We start from the raw sequence: 22,361 nt of genomic DNA, 5'->3' as shown, positions 1-22,361 counted from the left end.
CGGCGGGCGCCAGCGACGGCGGCAGGGAGGAGGAGGAGAGAGGGGGAGGGCTCGCGGGGAGGGAGGGGAGGCGCGGCCGGCCGCCCGCGGGGGCGGCGCGGTCGCGGTCGCGGTGGAGATGGAATTCATCTTACAATGTTTAAAAACATGTTTCAGTCCTAATTAAGATATCCACCTCATAAATTATCTTTTTCTAACTTATCCATGTGTGCCTATGCATTGGTGTATTTTCATCACCTTCTATCCAACAACTAGTGGCGGAGCGATCTATTTGTGTACATCGCAAGCACCAGATAATACTCGTTCAAGATAGAGAGAGGATCATTGCAGCATCGCCAAAAGTAGAAAAGCACAGCTACACCTGCACCTAATTTATGTGATGGCCATATGGAAAGAATGTAATAGAAGAATATATATTTAGGCAAGCTTTTTTATGAAATAGCATATATGCGTGCGCGCGCACACACATGTCCACATATTGTACATGACATTCCACTCTAGCATTCTTGACATGCCCAAAATAACTTCTAAATCCGAGCCAAAAGAAAATTTGTTATAGCATTTCATCACCAAACGGAAGGGCAGCCTTGGCGCAGTGGTAATGCTGCCGCCTTGTGACCATGATGTCACCAAACACTACAAAATAATGACAAGACAATAAGAAAATATCTAATTACAATAATTGCAAGAAAACACACTGAAATAGTGTATACTTTTTTTACTATATAAGAAAATAATTGTCTGTAATTTAATCCTTTATTTCGTCCAGCGGAGACCTTGATCAAGCTGATCTATCCTTACTTTTCGTTTCCGAAAGGAACTTAAGTAAATAACATTTGCGCCCTTGTCAAATGTCGTAGAAACATACTTACATTTTCCTCTATCATATACCTAGACACATGCTTCACCTTGGAAGCATGTATGTCTTCAGATCCACAATCATCCTCCAGCTTCCTTGTGGAGGGTTCTCTCTTAGGTGTCTGTAGCTTTGTACATATGCCTATGTCCCCTGTACAATTCTTGGGTGTTAGGAAAAACCTGCAGACGAGGTTAGTGGACCGCCTACCGAAGAATCCCCAATAAAGAAGCAAAAGGTTGATGGTTGATCTAACACCACATATTCTTCCATGGTGAAGAATGTGCTCGGGTAGATGACAGAGGGGAATGTCGGTCCCAGTTCTTGGATATTTGACAAAAAAGATGAAGTCGTCATCGACTTAATTTCTTCTCCAGAGCATGAAGGATGGATTGATCAACTCGGCGAGTTCTCCTCTGGATGAAATGATGTATAAAGAAGAATTCTATGAACTTGCGTGCAGTTATTGAACATTGATGTTTTTTAATTGTCTTGGCATGTTAATTTCGTCTTGTTTGGTGATGAAATGGTATTAAAAACCTTGTTTTCATCGGGACAAACAAGTTACTTTTGAGATGTCAAGAATGTTAAATTCTGGAAGGTATGTACTCTCATTGTTCGACATGTTGTTTGTGCATATATGCTTGGTACATTTTTTTTGTTTTAGGCAGAGGAATTGACATCATAATTATGGTAAGTGTCTGATGCATGTGAGGGTGTTTCTATTTTGAAGCTAACTTACGAATTATTTATTTTCTTTGTTGTTGTATGCAGAAGCAATGAACTTCTCATATTGTAGGCATAATTCTATTTTTGAAATATTTCTTTCAAGTTGTGCCATGTAGGGATGTTTATTTATTACTAATGTCTTGCAGTTGGTCGGATACTGTTGTGCTCCTTTTGTGTACCAGTGCTTCCGTTTTATTGGTGGGCTTTGTAATATTTATAGCAACGTTGTCTAGAATTAAGTAACCATGTGTATTTTCTGGATCTATGCTCACTTTAGCTTGTAAATTCCTTCCACAACCAAGCGAAAGTGTTGTTGTTATTTCTCCGGTACTTCTAGGGTGCTTTCTTATCCCCTGATGAAGAGGTTCACATTTTAGGTATGTAATACACACGTAGAAGGTTTTACAACCATAGTTTTGATTACATAGAGTGATCACTTGAATTACTTCCGATGCAAATTTTAATAGCCTCTGGCATATCTTGGCTTGACCTTCAACTGGGTGGGGAGCTTTGTTAGGATGGGCTGCTATCGAAGGCAGCCTAGATCCTGCAGTCATCCTTTCACTGTATACTGCTGGTATATGCATATCAGGTATTTTTCTAGTGGTGTTCTTTCGTATGTAAATTGATTAGAAACATCTTATCGGATGTTCTTGGTTTCTGATGGTGGTATCTGAATACATGCCAGCATTAAGGTTTGGAGATTCGACAAAGTAATGGATCGGTGCCTTTGGTGCTGCATCGATTGGCAGCTTGGCGCTCAGTGGCTGGCCGCAATTAATGCTGATCTTGGTTGGTGCTCCTTATCATATTGCGTGTTCTATGAAGAATAAACTGCTTATTAGCGAACCTGCGGAACCGTCTGTCTAATGCTGCTGCTCGCGAGTTGGATTGTGTGCTGTTGCTGTTGCAGGATTTCCAGCAGGTGGACCGATCCGACGAACGGTCCCTCACCCATGGGCTGTCGTTCTCTGCCAAGAACGCCTACTCCTCCATTGTTGCTGAGGATTCCTTCGACCCTCACCATGACTTTGTCGGGGCTTCCAAGGTTCCGATCAAGGTCAAGATCTTCGCATGGCTTCTCCTCCGTGATCGGCTAAACACAAAAGCCAACATGTTTCACAAGCACATTGCCCAATCAGCAGCATGCCCTCGTTGTCAAGACCCGAATGAGGATGCTCTCCATCTCATCTCCAACTGTTCTTATGCGACACAGGTTTGGTCTTCCTTGGGTCTGCCGGCTCCAACCTCCCTTGCTGCTCTCCACCAACACCCAACGATTCTGGGCCTCAACCCCAACATCTGGCCATCAGTGGCTCTGACTGTTTCATGGAAGCTATGGGATTCGAGAAACGCTCTCGTGTTCAGAAACGAGGATCACTCCCACAGAACTACGATAAGAAATATTGTAGCAGATTTCTCCCTCTGGGTTTTCCGGTTCAAAAAGAAAGAAGGCAATATCTCTGCTAGGCAATGGCTTAACTTTCTCTCTTCAGCAATCCCCTAAAGTTGATGTTGTAACCGAACTGCTGCTGTAATTCTCGACACCTCTTTTGAGTGGTAATATATTCAGGTGGGGAAGCTCTCCCCCCCGGTGACCGTTCAAAAAAAACATACTTTAATCATGTGGGATAGGACATCGTGGCCCTACTACCCTTTTCTGACAGCCGCAGCTTCACAGTTGGCATGGTAGATTTCAACCGTCGACTTATCTGACCGCACAGATTGCAACAGAAAGAAAGTATGATTCTTCAGATTGAAACCATGGAGATTAGAACAAATGGTGTGTTCATTGGTTTGTTAGACGTACCATTACTAAGTGCTTAAACTCATTATGTCTAATCCCTACTCTGCAGGTTTGTCTCAAATAAGTGGTTTCGAGCTCTGGTATTTAGTGGAAATTTGTTCAGGCAACTTGCATCGTGATACATACATGCATACATCAGGTATGTTGTTTTCTCTAGGATTCTGATAGTTCTGATAGAACCAGTACATATTTCTGACTAGTACAATAAGAACAATCAGACTGTTTTTAACCTTGTACATATTTCTGTAAGTTTTTCTCTCTCTGTCGTAATATGTGCTTTCTCAGTTTCTTCACCACTTATAAATCTTCGGAAATGTTAAAAATCTGATGTCGGATTTTTGTTAAAAATCTGACGATTAGATTTGCCATGCGAAAAGAAATAAAATTGTCATGCTTGTGTATAAGGATTTGCCATATTCTACGGTGAAAGTTGTCATGTAGTGTAAAAAATCAACACAAAAATTGCGATGTTGGAGCATTTTCCTTAATTTACATATTTTTATGGATTTTAAAGGTTTTAATGAGTTATAAAGATCTTAGAGCAGTTAACTGAATATATGACCATTTCACACAAATTAGAGCATTGTGTCTGAATATTACAACATTTCCCTGAATTTAACTTATTAAATTGCCTTTTTGCTGAATTTATATATAGCTTTTCAGCACAAACTAGTGCACTTGCCCTGCCCCAGCAACGACACCCTCTCAGACTCTAGCAGCAGCAACACATCTCAAACTGCTACATCTTCAATGCCTGCCTGCACAAGCTAACAAGTTTAAACCTCCTGAAAACAAACAGATTTGCAACTGTCGATGTTGTACCATCTTCAGTCCCAAATCAACATCTGCTGTCAGAGAGAGATGAAGAGGGGCAAAAAGGGGAAGCGATGCATCTTCAGTGCCAACCTATTCCTGTTTCACATGTTATTGTTGTCTAAGATGAAATTGTCCTGTTTTTATGTTGCAAATGTTGTCCCACGTCTATGGAAATGCCAGAATATTTGCTGTTACATTGCTATGAAAATGCCAGAAATATTTTTGCTATATGTACAACATTATCATCTCTCTTCTCCCATATCTGTCTGCCCCCCAATAGCAGCAATCTCTTCATTCTTCTCTGTCAGTTGATCTTGCAGATCAACAACAAGCTCTTCTCTTCCTGTCTGTTCTTCAGAGCGAGGCACATTTTCTTAAGAATGCAGCTCCCAAACTTCATCGCACAAACCATCAATCAGATCAGTAAGAAACATCATCAGCGGCCAATCATATCATTCAACATACCCACATGCACTGGTATGTTCAATTGTCTGCACAGAAATCAGTCAGAACGGACAAGGAGAAAAAAGCAGCAACCCAGAAGATTGTAGCACGTCAGCGATCTCAAACGGCCACAAGGTTCAAATTAGACTAGGATTTGATGGTTCAGAGTGCTAATTTTAGGGAATCAAAGCTTAATATTAGCATTACCTAACCTCTACAAGTTAAAGGCTTAAAATGAACCTTACTCTATGCATGCTAAAAGAAAAAAGTTAAGGTGCAAACCAGCCGAAACGTGGCATGTAGGTCCAAATAATCAAATAAGTAAACAGTAAATCAAATAAGGAAGTAATCAGTAAATCAGAAAAGGACTCAAATAATACTAGAAGTAACTCTGAGAAAATAAGGAAATATGTATACTTTGCTTAAAAAAAACAGCCCGTAAACATCAACGCTGTGAACTGTGTGTTGCAGTCCAGAGCTGTTTGATCTGGGGCTTCGTAGGGTGAATATATATTCAAGGGGAAAATGAAAAATGGTATGGATCAGGATGATTTCCGGAGCAGCGAAGGGCACAGCAAATGACTAAGCTGTAACATGTGCAAGTGCCAGAGGATACACAGTTTTTCACAAAAAACATTTAGCCAGTAAATGAAACCCTTGCAGTAACTTGTTGTAAATGAAGATACATTAATTATCTACCTAGCTTAACATTATAATTTTTTTCCAACTGGATCATTGTGCTCTCATAACAGAAAAAATGGCACATCAGCAGCAGGCGCATAAACACCAAACCTTCAAGCTATTCTAGTACAAATCCATCTTCTGACTTCAGATGCATTTCAACCAAAAGGAAAAAAAGATGTATCAGAGCAAAACAAAACAGCTTCTCTATCGATCACTCTTGCTTGCTTTCTTGAACCCGGTAAGGTTCCTTTTGAGAGAATTGACAGTAGACAGCATCTGCAGTTTCTCCGTGGAGCGCGCCCCATCGTGTTTCCGTGTCTTCTTACAAGATGCATCATCTAGATTCCCCAGAGGTGATTCCTCCACAGGTGGTTCACTGTCCAATGTTCCTGCATCTGCATGCGCACCCTTCTTCCTAGCTTGTTTTCTCATGAAGGTGGCACTCCTGTACAAAACCATTCACAGTAAGCATAAACCAACACTATGGAGGTCAAGCAGATTATACACTAGCAGGATAGGGAAATGAGCACTAGGTGATACCTCTTGTACTTGGGATCAGTAGGATCCAATGCATACAGATGATTCGTCAACGTGGCTGAGAACCTCGAGTCATCTGTGCTAATATCGATTTCAGGAAGTTTGTCCTCGACACAATCCTTGCCCTTCTTACTCCTGCGTTCTATGTTACAACCCTTTGCACCATTGGCTGCATCCTGGTCAGCAGCAACCAAGAGCTCCAACTCTTCTTTAGTTGCTTCTGGCTCAAAATGTTCCTCTGGAAGCTTGTCCTTTGCTTTCCCTTTGGTCTTCACCTTCTGTTTCTTGATTGGCCTAACTTCTTCATCAGCCTTTTCATCCTCAAAGAAATCATCATTTTCATCAGCGCTATCTTCGTCACTGTAGTCATCATCATCCTTTGACGACCTCTTCCTAGCTTTCCGCTTCTCCTTCGTTTTTTCTTGGTGCGTCTCCCAGACAGTCTTCGTCTCGGTGCTCTTTCTCTCAAGGATACGCTTGCTGAGGTCCTCGGGTTCCATGTTGAATGTTATCTCCATGCCCTGGTCATCACTTTGTTCCTCGTCAGATTTATCTCCTTGTAGTAAAAGAGCCAACCTTTCCTTGTTTATTAACTTTCTTTTCGCTACACCATTTGGCAGAGACTCATCACCAGAGTCGTCTAGATCATCATCTGATGCACTGTCATCACTTGCTAAATACGAGTATATACCAGGGCCATCTAACTGCAACAGAAAAAATTGAAGTCGTCAAAGATGGAAAAACAGACAAGCTGGACAAGAAACGATGACCGACAGATTGAAATTTTTCATGAGACAGAAGGGTAGAAAAATGCATGGCACCATTATCAAGTTATTTGATTTTGTAAGAACAACAAGTGTACAACTCACAGCTGTTGAAAGAAGATTTACGAAAAAAATACAAGTGTCTACCATGATACTGTATTAGAACTCCAGCTGTTCCAAGAATATATATTCACTAGTATAAATGAAACTGCATTTCCTCCTTTATTATTCAGTAGTGCTTATCTTGACACTGGGTTTTCCTCCCTTGACATTTATAAAGTCAACGAGGAACTGATTTTCAGTTTCCAGTCAGCAAACGAAATGAGCTGACCTGATCCTCTTTGAACTTCCACCTCAAGATGATCTTATGATCTGGTTCATCGTCATCCCAGGTGAGCTCAACTTTGCTTGGTTGCAAAGCAGGAGTTTCAAAATCAGGCTCCTTGTAAGTAGGAGGTGCCTGCATGAAGTCAAACAAGTACCGGACTGAAAAGATCTCTTTTAACACAAGTAAAAGGCAACTTGTGCCCAAATAGCATCATAACTTTGCAAAGCAATATGGGAAGAAACTTTGGTGTTGGCAAGTGCCAATAGTTTAATATGCCCAGCAACAAATATAGATGCAGATACAATCTATCCAAGTAAGGTACCTCTGTAGCTACACCACAAGCAGCATGCTTGAACTCCATAGAGTCAGGAATAAACTGCAAATCGTACACATTTGCCGTTTTCAAGAACTCAGTACCATCAAGAGTTGTGTATAGGTGATTCGCAGTTGCACTGGAATCACACACAACAACTGCATAGTAGTACCTGCAGCAAGACCCACATAATCATCAGAGAGCTTACTGGGCAACCCTTGGCAAGCAGTAACATTTTCATATGGGTCATATGAAAGATGGATGGACAAGGCTATTTGGACATATGCATGCAACCCCAAACATGTGAAGCAGAAGCCACCATAGTTACATTTGCGGATAGGATTTGAACATTTTAATACTTAAGTTACGTGAAGATTATGGACGATGGTGAAAAAAATCATGCAAAGTCTACTCAGTAAGTCCCAGAAAAACAGATAAATAAACGGCATAATAATCAGCAAAAATATCTCTGTGCCTTGTTGGTAACCTCAGTCTGTTTAGCTCATAAGCACGCAGCCTGTTCTCGGTCTCAGAGTCATGTTCACTATCGTATTCGTCATCAACATCATCATTGTTGTCATCTTCATCCTCGTTGTTATCGTTTTCCCCACCATCACCACCATCATCCTCATCGGCACCAAGAAGAGCAGATGGGCCTTGTGTTGTCTCAATATTCATGCACTCCAGTCCAAATTCTGATGGATATATCGAAACTGATAGAACTCGCCCACCTTTCGGGACGCAAGATGTCATCCCCATATACAAGTCCACTGCCTGTTGACGGGGGCAAAACAAAGGAATACTATATTGAACCCAAGGATGAGTAGGGGTTATTTTGTTTGGATCTTCAGTTTTAGCAAAACAGGGTATCGTTAAGTTAGATTTGGATTATTAAGTATCAAAATATTTTGTTGGGTTGCTATAAAAATCACAGGAAGTGCTTTAATACTTAACCAAACAAAATAATGAGCATATTTGAATGCAAAAACAAGCATTACATGTGTGTTTTGAGTGATGGGATTGCTTTCAAAGTTATAGACTTTAGTTCCACCCTAAGGGCTCGAATTCAGACCCCCTGCCCGAACAGGTCGTCAGTGGTAAGTTTGAACTGATGTTGTGAGGTTATATATTAAGTTTCTTCTTTTCAGAACTGCTACTGGTTTACCAGAATCTATTAAGAAAATTGCGATCCAAACAGCCCCTAGAAGTTTTATAAGTCTGTCATAAATACGCAAAATGCAAAAACAGTACAGCAATGCATGTTAGCCTTACTGAAAAGAAACATGTTGGCATCAAAGATCAAACACATTCTTTCAAGTGATTCTCAAGAAACTAAAATAATAAAATTGCCTTTTAACATGGCTGAAATTGTTTAGGAAGAAAGGATTATTTCTCAAGATAATAGAAATTAATGAATTGGTACACACCTTAATATGATCCCAGTCCATATTAACAACAGCAAGCCTGTGTGTTTCCTTATCGATCATAGGTGTATCATCATGCCTCGTCATCAAGTAATGAGCAATGCCACTGCCGACAGAGTACTGCAGAATAAAAAAGTCAAGGAAACAGAAATAATACAAGAAAAATGTCTCTCTTGAAGACAAGAAAAATATAACTAACAAAGTGTCCTGTGAAGATAATTTAGCAACCATATGGATATGCTAAAAATAAGAACACATAACATAAGGCCCGTACTGGCAGTAAAACTAACTGTGCAGTAAATTGCCAAAAAATTCAGAATATAAGATCAAGAGTTGTAGTTAGAACTTAGAAATCGTTCTTTGAATTGCATGGCTAAAGAAACATGCATATCTCTGTCTCTACCAAGCTTCCATCGATAAACTTCATGCTCTACAAGAAGAAATACTAACATTAACACTTCAGAGAGCACAAACATACACCACAATCTGTAAAATCATCATAACTTGAACCTGCATAAGTGGGATTGAAACAGCATCTGTTCTATCCACATGAAAGATCGGATCAAACAGCACACAGTAAATACGTATTTACAAATAAAAACCAGACCATATATATTTAAGATATTAGCATACGGAAGTTCTTTTATTCTCTGCCAAGAATTCGAAAGCCTATTTTTTATTGGCAAACTGAGAATTCCAATTGGAGAGAAAATACCGCCTATTCACAAACCAGGAGCATATACTAGCATATAGATTATCAATTATGATTGCAGAAAATGGAGAAGGCTGCAGTCTTTATAGCATCACGGAATTGGAAGGGAAACATCACCTGGTCATCGTCCTCGTCCTCCTCCGCGTCGTCATCGCTACTAGAACTCTCTTCTTGATCATCTTGCTCATCCTCTTCCGGCTCATTATCCTCCTCTTCACGAATGAGCTTCTCTTTCTTCTTCTTCTCCTCCTCCTTCTCACTCCCCTCATCTTGGTTGAGATAGTAATACGACATGGGTTTCTCCCGGGCGCACTTCTTGCGGCGCCTGCCGCGCGTGTCCACCGGCGCCTCCGACGAAGCAAAGATCGGGTTCGTCAGCATGCTTTCGAACCTCGAGTCCAGAGCCACCTTGGCCTCCTTCCGCGGCATCGATCGGAACCTGGGGTCAGTCCGCGCCGCCGCGAACTGCTCGTCCTCCATCGTCCGCCTCATCCTCTCGTCTCCCCGCCTCGGTCTCAGCCTCAGCCTTATTCTCCTTCTTGGCTTCTCGCCGTGCTCCTTGTGCTTGCGCTTGCGCTTAGCCTCGTTGCGGAGAGACGCTTCGTCGGCGGCAGGGCGCTCGTGCTTCGCCTTCCTGTGCTTTCTCTCATCCTTGGAGTTCGATTTCTTTGCACCCTTGAGGTCGACGGAGTTGCCCGGTGGCGCCATGACGGCTGCCGCTAGGGGTGCAGTGGAGGTGAGCAAGAGGTCGTCGGGGGCGAGTGGCGGCGGGGATGGATGCGCATGCGGCTGACCAGAACGTGGGGCGAGTAGCGGCGGGGACGGTGCGCCGGCAGTGCCGCCTTTCCACGCAATTATGGGCCGGCCCATTTTCGCTACCTGCGCGAATTCCTCCATGTCATGTCAGGCTTTCCGGCTATGCGCACCAAGGTTCTGGTTCATGTTCCCTAAAAAAATTGTCTCAAAAAAAATGTTGCCTAAAAAAACCATTACGTTCATGTCCGATTTTTCATTGATTTTTTATTATCCTAAAAAACGAACTTATTACATTTTAATTTCATAAATATATGTTGCGAAGAAATATTCAAGACTTTTTAAAAGTATATGATTTTAAAAATGGTCCTGATTTGAAAATTTAGTGAAGAATTCTGTAAGACGTCTGTCTATATTAAAAAATGTTCATGAATTAATTTTTTTTACTTTTAAAACAATTCATGGTTTCAAAGAAAAAGTCATGGATTTAATTAAATTCCCATAAATTTGTGAAAATCATGAATTTTTAAAATGGAAAAATTTCCCAAAAACAAATCATGTACTTCAAAATAATCATGAAAATGAAAATGAAACCAAAAACCTATAGAACGGAAAAAGGAAATTAAAGGTGACAGAAAACCAGTTGAAATCCTACGAAAAAAAGAGTAGGAAAAAAAACTGGAAGGCACTTTCAGTGTTAGATGGGCGGCCCATGTAGCGTGCCCTACAAATTATAATGAGTAGAAACTACGTTTTGCTGGCAGCGGATCTTCATCTTCAACACTTTGTTATTTCTTCGGACACAAAACAGGTGATCACCGATATCAAACATGGTAGCAGTGGCAGCTATCGAGCAGTCATTAGTGAAATTAGAAACCGAGCAGCTTTACTTCAATGTAATTTTGTCTTTGAACGTCGTGCATCCAATCTGGAAGCACATAGTTTAGCCAAGTATTCTCTTTCTTTAGGACCTGGGCGCCATGTCTAGTATGGCCAACCGCATGACCCTAGATGTATCCCACAACATGTGGTCTTTGATGAATAAAAAATTGGTTTTCCCCTCAAAATTAGAAAAGAAACTACGTATTGCTAAAAAAACTCGTAAGGTATTACTACTCCACACTATGCCATAGTACAAACGATCTGTTGTGTGGACGGTAAATAGGCTGCACAACAACTCCATGATGCTATTCCAACCTTCTGCTCCACGTTCATGATAAGTATGGATGCACTGATATGCTTTTTTTTTAGGTAAAACTTTCAATCTATTTATCTTCAATCATGGTATTACAATGAACACCAAAAATAATATGCAGAGTAAAAAGGATCGGTGGGAGTATGTTTTCTTTTTCTTTTTTGAGGGTTCCGGAGGGAGTATGTTCTATTACAAGTTCAGACACTGTGGTGACTGTAGCATGTTTGTGATGTCAAAATAATTGGCAGTGATGTGTTCTATCCCAAGCAGAGGTAAAAAATAGCCGTGATGTTGTCCTGATTCGGGCAAACGTATAATACAGCCTGAACCACAAGAGATATGTGTCGTGCTGTGCTAGTTGCAAAAAAATAATAATAATATATATATATATATATATATATATATATATATATATATATATATATATATATATATATATATATATATATATATATATATAAGAGCATCTCCAACACATGCCCTTTCTCCAACAAAAAAATTGATATTGGAAGAGTTGTGCCAACAAATCTGCTTAAGCTGTGTTAAGAAAACAAATTTGCATAAGCGGAGCCCCAATCCGCCAAAAAAATATTGTGAAGCCCCAACAATATACATTTTAATATAGGACGCCGATAATGGCCACACGTGTGGTGTATCGGGGGGTTGTGCCGCACGCCTCGTGCGGCCTGGAGAAGAACCCGCCTGCACGACCGCGTCCGGGCGCGCGCAGCCACAGCTCGCACGTCCGGTATGTGGCAAAACAGCCCACACGTCCGGGCCAGACGCTCGCGCTGCCCGCACGACCCAGCCGTCCCGGCCTCCTTTCGATCCCCAGTCCAAACTGCCGCCATCGTCTCCCACCTCTCGATCCCGTACCTCCATCGCCGTCCTTCTCTGGTTGCCATGGCAACCAGAGCAGGTCCGTAGGGTCTTCCCACCGCTAACCACGCCCTCCCTCCCCCACTCCAACCCAGCCTTCCAGAGACGACCAACTAAAAAGCAGGTGGGTCTCCGATCTACCACGGTTTCTCATCCTTCTTCTGCCAGAATTTAGAAGTCCAATTGCAAATCTACCAATGAGGATGGCAACTGGATCTCCTCGAACAGTATACACCAGATCTATCGGGGCAAAAACACTACACGTTTTTTGTGTGTGTTCGTGTTTGCCAGGCAGCAAACACCAGATCTTCCATGTAGTACGCTAGAGTTAAACTTAGGCTCTCGATTCGTTTGGTGCAAGTAGTTGGTAATTAAGGATGCATAGGAATCCCTAAAAAAGGGAGAGAAAAAGAGAAATTTGGCATAAGGAGGGTAGGAAAAAATAGTTGCCACTTGTGTCTAACATCAGTTGCCGCCTATCGTTGCCGCTAGCTGCCACCATGTTACCCTGTTGCTTGCCATCCTGTTGAAGTAGTTGTTGCCATTGATTCGAAATGATAGTTGGCACCCAGATTTCAGAAAAGAGAATGGATGTGCATGTCCTATTTGCCATGATGTGTTGGTTGCCTACGCAGGAAAATGTGATAAGATTGCCTTGTTATCTTCTACATGCAAACAACAGAAAATGAATTTTTTGCGGATTGTTGATGCGTTCTTGTTCATGAAGTGATTGAGAACACATCGGCAGAAACAAAACACGGAAAAGAATGAATCACAAAGATGGCACTGATTCTTGGGTTTCTCAAAGGCCAGAAACGGCCCCTTGGGATGCAGCAGAGTACAGTCAACTCATTTCTACGGGGCCGCTGCTGCCACTACTAGAGCAGTACGCAGGCATTGGTATGAACCATGATAACAAGAAAAGAACATTTTGCCATGTTCGCAACAATGAAAATGGCATTCTACTTATGTCCTACAATCTCATTTTTTCGCAGGTTCTTACGACCAAAACACATTTAGGGGGCCACCATGGCAAGATCAGTCACAGGGCGCTAACACTGACAAATGTACGGGCAACCAACTTCAACTAGCTAACGTGGCAAATCAAGGTAATGCATACGAAAAAGAAACATACTGGTAGTGGACATGAAAATTAAACTTGTAAAGGATGACAAAAAGACTCACGAGTTATATCGGCAAAAATGTAGGACATTCATGCAGCACATGGCATCAGGCGGCAACCATGTACCTGCCATCGACGTCATACGCAGGTGAGTCCATAAAAAGTGAAGTTGCGGATGGTGAAATAACAGAAGGAACATAGATGGCAACTGCAGTTGCCATCCCTAGACAACTGCAGTTGCCATCCCTGGACAACTACGGTTGCCATGTATATACAACTGCCGTTGCCATCCATGTACAACTGCGGTTGCCATCCATGGACAACTGCGGTTGCCATCCATGATCAAATGTGATTGAAATGTATAAACACCCGTGGATGGCAAGTGTGAACAAATCTGTGTGGCATGGTTGGTCAACTACACATGCCATGTTGAAGAAACTACATTTGCCATGCAGTGACCAACTACTACCATGATTACAGGTTGTTACGCTGGGACTACATCGGCAAACGTCTCATGGCAAGCTTCGCAGTTGCGGGACAACGCTACTGCAGATAGATCACATCAAATTGGAATGACAGACCACACAAGATGGGCACATGCGGCATAGCAAGGTAAGAAAATTTGCAGTTGAGGAAAAGAAGATTTGTAACGGTGGTGGTGGACAAAACAAACAGAAAACACTAACAAGTCGTCGTGTGCAATGAGTCTTGTATTGTCTTCGGGATGTGCCAGTTGATAAGAGAGTGTGTGCAACACTAATGATTGATCGTATTTGCCTAGTGAGCTCAAGCCTAGAATGCAAAGTTTTGATGCTAGAATATACTGGTTGCCATGTATTGGCAGCAGTAATTGCCATGTATGTAGGACTGCAGCTGCCATGGATTTAGAATCCAAGATTTGGTACTTAAAGAAGCCGGTTGCCATGCATTGGCAACAGTAGTTGCCATGTTTGTTGGACTGTAGCTGCCATGACTGCAGAACTACATCTACCATGCATATCCACGTGCAGACTCACGGTTTGCTGTGTGAATGATGTCATGCTAAATCATATGTAGTTGATGTACTCCCTTACGATAAACATGTAATTCAAGCAAAATCTTACGCTCGTACCTGTTTTTTTATTACAGGGCCTTCAACTACAATCAACAGCAGCGCGGGGACATCTACTGTCGGGAGCTCTGAGCGCACGGAAGACGCGTTCCACCAGCCAGACACCAATCATGCCACAAACAATGCCGAGTCAGTGTCGGAAATGGCAATGATTCTAGCAATGCCGACAAGCACACCTTTGAACGCAAGCACTGTCAACACTCAAGTAGATGAAACTGTCGCCGATACTGAAGTGAATGATGAAACTGATGATGAAGCACAAGGGGATGAAGATGGTGGGCAATCAGAAATCATGGTACCTCAGCCACCGTACGTTGGACAGAGATTTGATTCGTTCGTAGAAGCAAAGGAATTCTACCAGACATATGCAAAGTTCCATGGTTTTGCGGTCAACACGGAATACCAGAGGAAAATTAAAAAAACGAACGAGTACAGCAGAGGTGAGATGAGGTGCTACAAGGCACGAAAGGATAAGAAGGGTAAAGGTGTTGCGTCTGTCGTTCCGGAATGAAAGAGAGGTATCATTCTCAAGACGGAATGCCCTGTCCGGTGTAAGCTGAACGTAGATGGAGCACGGTGGGTGGTCACGGAATATTTTGACGAGCACAACCACGAACTCATAATGAAGTTCAACCTGGTGAAATTTCTGACCGCCCACAGAGGATTCGCCCCCCTCGAGAAGAAATTCATAAAGCTGCTACATGATTGCAACGTCGGTCCATCAAGAATGGTACAGATACTATCCCTCATCCATAGCAAAAATGGGACTCTGAGTAGCATGCCCTACATACCAGCTGACGTCACAAACCTAAAGGCAAAATACCATAGAGAGAGCAAGTTGGCTGACATAGAAGCCACAATGGCCTACTTCGATGAGAAAGCAAAGGAAGATCCAGATTTCTTCTACAGGATAAGATTGGACAATGAGGACCGTGTCAGGAACATGTATTGGGTGGATGGTGCTGCAAGAAGAGCCTACAAACATTTCCGAGATTGCATTTCATTTGACACGACGTATCTCACTAATATGTACAAGATGCCATGCGCTCCATTCATAGGAATAAATAACCACAATTAGTCACTGCAGTTCGGATGCGGGCTCGTTCGGAACGAAGACACTAATGGGTACACTTGGATGTTCAAGACCTTCTTGGAGTGCATGGATGGACTTGCTCCGATGAACATAATAACAGACCAGGATTTTAGCATGCGTGTAGGCATAGATGAGGTCTTTCTGTTGGCAGTGCACAGGCACTACAGGTGGCAAATTATAAAGAAGGCTGAGGAAATGCTAGGACCGTTCTTTGTAGACCGTCCAGAGCTGCACAAGGCATTCGAGCTGTGCGTGGACCACAGCTTGACGGTGGAGGAGTTTGAAAGGAGCTGGATGGCCATGATTGAAACATATCAAGTCCAAGACAACGAGACGCTTGCTAACATGTGGGAGAAGCGAATGTACTGGGTGATGGCCTACTTCATGCAGTGCTTCTTCCCGTTTCTACAGACTACACAGCGCAGCGAGGGGTTCAACACTGTTTTGAAGCGGTACGTGAGCCCTGGCAACTCATTGCCACAGTTTGCCAAGCAATACACAGCCTTGCAACAAAAAATACTGGGATCTAAGCTACAGTAAGAAGCGAACACCGCGCTAAAGCAGCCAAAATTGCTAACGTATTTACCGATGGAGAGGCAGATGAGCAAGATATACACCAACAAGATCTTTAACAAGTAAGTCAGTTGTGTTACAATCTTATTTGCACAATCATGAAGGTAGTAGGTGCCATCTAGAATGCAATGCAGTTTAATAGCTTATTTGAAAATGATGATTTCTTGAAAAGTAGTCATTTGGTACAGAGTAACCATGATATGCAGTTGCCATGTTTACTCAACTGCAGTTGCCATGTTTACTGAAATGCAGTTGCCATGTTTACTCAACTGCAGTTGCCATGTTTACTCAACTGTAGTTGCCATGTTTAATGAAATGCAGTTGCCATGTTTAATTCACTGTACTACCATTGGGCATGTTGGTATGGAAATGCCAATGCCAATTAAAGATGTTATGCAGTTGCCAACGTTTAATGAAATGCAGTTGCCATGTTTAATGAAATGTAGTTGCCATGTTTAATGAACTGCAGTTGCCATGTTTAATGTACTGTACTGTGCCATGATCAAACGAAATGTACTTCTATTGGCCACGACAACAAAAGATGCTACAAAAAACATCACACAGGAGTTTAACAAAAACACACAAAACTTGCAGATTTCAGGAAGAAATAAAGTGTGCCAGCATGTTCACGGCTTTCCAGGTGGACGAACATACATTCAAGGTGTATTCTATTTTGGGCATGTCGGATTCAGAACCTGAAGACCCGGAGAAAGGAAGGAACTACTTCGTGAAAGCCTCGATAAGCCAAGGCGAATACTACTGCCAATGCTGCAAATTCGAACGGGACGACATTGTGTGCTGTCACATACTAAAAGTAATGGACATGAACACTGTAACATGGATGCCCCGCCATTTCATAAGGCGGCGATGGACTTGGGACACAAACGATGCATTGGCGCCGCAGACATCAAACACAGTTTTGCCTGTGCATGACGAGAGACCGGAGTCAACCATGGAAGCCGTGCGGCACGTTATGTTGACAAAGAACTATGCTGAACTAATTGATGAAGCGTGCAAGAGTGATGAGACTGCGAGGGTCGCAGAAAAACATAGGAAGGCCCTGAAAAGAGAGCTTGATGAGATCAAGAAGAGGAAAGCTGAGGAAGCCTTACACAGGTTCCCCCGCACATCAAGTGTGCCTTCGTCCACGGGGCTATCATATGAAAACTCGGAGGTAGGATCTGGAACAGCAAGCACACAAACCCAGGTCAGGAACCCGCCCCGTTCCATCACAAAGGGGCGTCCAAAAGAGATAAGATATAAATCAGGATTGGAGATTCAAGCAAAACACAAGAAAACAAAGAAAGGGCTGGGCAATCCGTAAGCAACATTGGAACATTGTGACGTGGTCCTTGGTGACTTTTTTTGTTGTAATCTAGATGTTCTAAATGTTTTAAAAATGGGAGAATGACTCTTGAGGGGCATCAGAATTTGAAGGAAAATGCCATGAATGGATAACTGCAGTTGCCATGTTAGGTATACTGCCATGTTATGTATACTGAATCTGCCATGTCATGTACACTAAATATGCCATGCTAGTTTATACTAAATCTGCCATGCTATTTTATACTGAATCTGCCATGTTGTGTGTACTAGATCTGCCATGTTATGTATACTGGATCTGCCATGTTAATTATACTGAATCTGCCGTGTCGTTTATACTGAATCTGCGATGTTAGTTCTACTGAAATATGCCATGTTATTTGTAATGACTCTCCATCACGTAGATTTCCGTGTTTAGTTAACGCATTTTAGTCACACATAGTGTATTGAGTGCAAAACTATGGGAAACAAGTTGAAAAGGGTCACATGCAGCAACCGCAAAACAGGTTACGGCTACATGATCAAACTACCATGCTAGATGGTATAGTTAGCGATAAAAAAAAGAAGCAAAACAGACAAATGAAAAACGATGATAACTTTCACTAACCATGTCTGATGAACTACATTTGCCATGTTTTAAAACCATCATAGACGCATTCGAAACACCAAACAGGTGCTACCAATGATGAAAGCATAATAATAATGATAAACATAAATGTATCTGTTGTCACGCCTAAAATAGGTTCACATCCACACATATATTATAGAAAATATTCAAATGTCACTCACACACCACCACTACATACTAGGCTACACGGGGGGTTGCAGTCATAACATAGCACACGGACGTAGTTTTGAAAAGAACAAATGTAATACCTTACATTCCTCGGCAACAAAATGTAAGGTAGGCGTTCAGTATGGAGCACCACGTGATCACTTGTACTTCTTGGCGACTTTCTTGACAGCTTCCTCTACGAACTCACGTGCTCCGGACCGCGTGTTGAAATCTTCATTCGTCAACCAGTTCCATGTGTAAATTTTCCGGAGCTCAAGACCATTGCAGCTGTGACAACAGGAACCAGTATACCTTCCCACTTTGCAAGGTATTCCAACATGTGAAAGCCACAGTCCGTCCTGTACAAGAAAAAGAATCAGGTGAACTCGCAAAATGATAGAGATAACGATGATAAACTTCAATTCAGATGTAATAAAGAGGGTTAGCATTGGTGTAGAGGGCACATGAAAAAGGAGATGGAAATTACTTGTTCCCTTGCTTCGTAGTCGCCACGTACTCAATTGGAAAATGTCTGATCTGGACCTTTGAGTGTTCGTAGTGACAGTTCCATGTCTCTTTGAGCTTGTTGATGAAGTATTCAGCATGCGTAGTAAGGTCTGCATCATCTGCCGAATGCATTGAATCAAGCACCTCAAAACGTTGGTTCTTCAGGTCAAGGCAGATCGTGTAATGGTGACCACACTCGTCGTGTGGGTCATGTGGTGCAAGCTCCTGGAACATGGGGAACAAGACCTGCAAGTAAAATGAAGGAAATAAGAAGCAGAGTCCACATGAAGAAACAGAAAATGGTGTGATTGGGAAAATGACGTGCAAGGATATCACCGGTTCCAGTAAGAGGGACATGAGTGACATAAAGCAGTGAGTGGACAAAAAGTAGAATCACATAGAATGTTTAGTTATAGTGGGTAGTTAAAAGAAGTTGCCCTCCATGTATGAATAAAGTTGCCATGTATTTTACTTTGAAGTTGCCACATAGTTTGTACGTGGATGCAAATCAAAAAGTCAGTTTATGCATGGCAGTTGTTGCCACATGAAACAACTGTCACATAAACAAGGTGTAGCCACTGGCAAAAAACATACCATGGGAGGAAAAATGTGCAAAAAAGGAAGGAGTACTCACACATTTCTTCATTGTGAGCTTGAATTCACCATGCGCAGCAAAATGCTTCCTCAGGATTTTGTGGTGGAAGTCACCATCCCATATTTTGCAGGTCACGCTGTAATGCATGATTGTTTTGTCGGGAGAAATATTCGTATGCCTGTTGATGAAGTCAATCCCACATGAAACTACATTCATCGACATTTTACCGAGTGGCCTCACGGACTCAGCAAGATCACCCAGGTCGACGTACGTTGCTTCACATTGTATGACCTTGGTTCTGTCCAAACATGAGCTGTATGAAAATGATATAACATGAAAGAATCATGTCTACTAAGTAAAAAAAGAAATAAAACATAAACAGATCATCGTCCATCTATAAAGTAGAAAAAGGATGAATGGTAAAAAGAGCAAAGCAAAATGAGAGGTTATGTGGTGTGGTCATTACGCTTTCAGCTCCTTCATGTGCTTGTTGTTGGACCTCGCATTTCCAAATCGCTTTACAATATCGTACAGCTGGTTCTGCTCCTTTGTGGCCTTGACTTCGGGCTTGTAGTCATCCGTGGGAGGTGAGTGAACTACCCTCTGCTGCCTCATAGAACCAGGGTGGCACTTCTAATGGTATCCTCAGATACCGTCTCAGCAGTCGCGTTGGAACTTGATTGCCCCTGACCTCGTGAGGACCTCCTCTGCAATGCTGCCTCCTCAATCATGCGGTAAGCTTCATCAAGTGAAGGTGAAATCTCCTCAGGGGTGCCTGCAAGGATCAAAAAGTGGGTTAGGATGCCTGGAAAACAAAACAAATGTAGTGTGAAAAAGAAAAGGGGCATGATATGTACAAAAAGTAGGGAGTTGCCATGTGTAGGCAAATCCAGTTGCCATGTGTATTGCACTGTAGTTGCCATGTGAAAGCAAGTGCAGTTGCCATGTTATGTCAACTCCAGTTGCCGTGTGGTTGCCGAATGAAAAATTCAGCATGGAAAACAAAATTTGCAGGTCACATGCTGCAGTAAATCCAGTTGCCATGTGTAGTGCACTGTAGTTGCCATGTGGAAACAAGTGCAGTTGCCATGTGGAAACAAGTGCAGTTACCATGTTGTATCAACTTCAGTTGCCATGTGGTTGCCGAATGGAAAAATGCAGCATGGCAACAAAAAATGTAGGTGTCATGGTGCAGCAAAATCCAGTTGCCATGGCATCACATAACAATTTCCATCACAAGTGAGAACCCCAAAAAAATTGCCTGGGACAAAAGTAAGACTACACAGATGTATACAAGAAAATGGTAAGCGCAAAAGAAATGTACCTTGGACGATCGGCTCTGCGAACTTGACAGCCTTCCTGCCCTCGACCATTGGCTGCGCCATCATTGCGGTCATGCCTGCCGGGAAAGCAAAAGCAACCGGCATAGGATCTTGCACCACTGGTTGATTTGGACTGATGCCAAGGCTAAAGCTCAGTGGAGTGAAGGCCATTGGGTGCCTCTCCTGCCTACTGGCCGCACCGTGAACAATTTCCGGGGCAGAATCCAAGGGTGAAAGATCAACAAACATTTCTAAATCGCCCGTTGCAGAATCATCGGGCTTATTCGTAGGGTGGGGCGTGCTGTCAGTGGTGACGGTCGTAGATTTCTTGACAATCTTCTTGTTGGGGCTGTAGGGGACACCAATGTTGACTGGGAGCGTAGAAGTGCGCAGATTTAAGCTGGGGTTCTCCACGATGGGTAAAGACACAGACTGCTCCGGACGTTCACCTCCATCAGTCGTGCCCGACTTGACACCTGGCTCAGTTGTACTCCGGTCTTCCGGTTTCTCCGTAACATTGCTTATGGCAGGTGGTAGGAACAATGTCGACATAGGAACATAACCTGAGTCATCTACGCTGCTCCTAGATACAGCCGGTGCATTGGGTATGTATGTTGATTGCTTGCGGGGGCTACGACGCCTAGGCGAAAGACCAGCTCGCGAAACGGTCGCCTGAAAGCACAAGTGCTCCCTGGGTGATTTTGGTAATTTATGTCAACATATCTCTTGTTGGACTAATACCTTTACCTAGTATGTTTTAGATAAGTTCAACAATGGAGTGGCATGGACTAGAGGAAGTGGATTCCTCAAAGAATTAAGGACAAAAGGATTGGCTCAAGCTCAAAGCTCAAGACTCTATATTTTCTATTTTAGTGATCCAAGATCACATTGAGTCTATAGGAAAATCCAATACTATCAAGGAGGGATGAGGTTTTTCTTAATGAGGTTCTTGCTCTAAATGCTTAGTGATATGCTCCAAAGCCCTCAACTACTTTCTCACATCCACCTATGACCTAAACCAAAAGTCAAACTCGGACCCACCGATTCTTTCTATCCAGCGCCACCGAGTTCACATGTCATAGCCACTGCCACAAACCCTAGGCAAATTGGTCTCATCGATAGGGATCTCGGTCTCACCGAGATGGGATTGTAATCTCTCTAGTTAGCTTATTACCAAAATCGGTCCCACTAAGTTTGAGTAATCGGTCCCACCGATTGCAATGTAAACTCTATGTTTCCCTTTCGTAACGTTTCGGTCCAACCGAGATGAGCGAATCGGTCCCACCGAGTTTACCTGACCAACTCTCTGGTTAGCTTATTACCAAAATCGGTCTCACCGAATTTGTGTAATCGGTCTCACCGAGATTAGTTATGCCCTAACCCTAACCATATCGGTCCTACCGAGTTACATGTCGGTCCCACCAAAAATTCTAACGGTCACTAGATTTGCTGAATCGGTCTGACTGAGTTTCTCAATTTGGTCCCACTGAGATTGGTAAGTTGTGTGTAACGGTTAGATTTTGTGTGGAGGCTATATATGCCCATCCACCCCCTCTTCATTCGTAGAGAGAGCCATCAGAACATGCCTACACTTCCAACTTACATTTCTGAGGGAGAACCACCTACACTTGTGTTGAGGTCAAGATATTCCAATCCTACCATATGAATCTAGATCTCTAGCCTTCCCCAAGTTGCTTT

At 42.6% G+C, this 22,361-nt stretch overlaps 1 protein-coding gene and 1 long non-coding RNA gene across 3 annotated transcripts; one reads left to right on the top strand and one right to left on the bottom strand.

The window, feature by feature from the left end:
- Window positions 1–103: 103 nt before the first annotated feature.
- LOC119307352 lies at window positions 104–4,450 on the top strand. Of its 2 annotated transcripts, none has more exons than XR_005149273.1 (4): window positions 104–2,177; window positions 2,274–3,368; window positions 3,442–3,531; window positions 4,192–4,450. It is a non-coding gene; the product is annotated as an uncharacterized LOC119307352 (long non-coding RNA). The 2 variants fall into 2 exon arrangements; XR_005149272.1 differs by having other exon boundaries at window positions 4,048–4,450.
- A 906-nt stretch (window positions 4,451–5,356) lies between these two features.
- Window positions 5,357–10,208, bottom strand: LOC119305171 (ESF1 homolog). Its single transcript, XM_037581767.1, has 7 exons — window positions 9,532–10,208; window positions 8,706–8,822; window positions 7,766–8,052; window positions 7,288–7,450; window positions 6,969–7,097; window positions 5,877–6,577; window positions 5,357–5,781 (listed from the first exon to the last, which is right to left on the bottom strand). Exons 1-7 carry the CDS (start codon window positions 10,120–10,122, stop codon window positions 5,541–5,543), a joined length of 2,229 nt encoding a protein of 742 aa, XP_037437664.1. The 5' UTR covers window positions 10,123–10,208; the 3' UTR covers window positions 5,357–5,540.
- Between the last annotated feature and the right edge of the window lie 12,153 nt (window positions 10,209–22,361).

Source organism: Triticum dicoccoides, chromosome 5B (assembly GCF_002162155.2).
Source record: "Triticum dicoccoides isolate Atlit2015 ecotype Zavitan chromosome 5B, WEW_v2.0, whole genome shotgun sequence".
In the NCBI taxonomy this organism is placed as follows: domain Eukaryota; kingdom Viridiplantae; phylum Streptophyta; class Magnoliopsida; order Poales; family Poaceae; genus Triticum; species Triticum dicoccoides.
The sequence above is the reverse complement of the archived record's forward strand: the minus strand, read 5'-3'. Positions and strand labels throughout refer to the sequence as shown.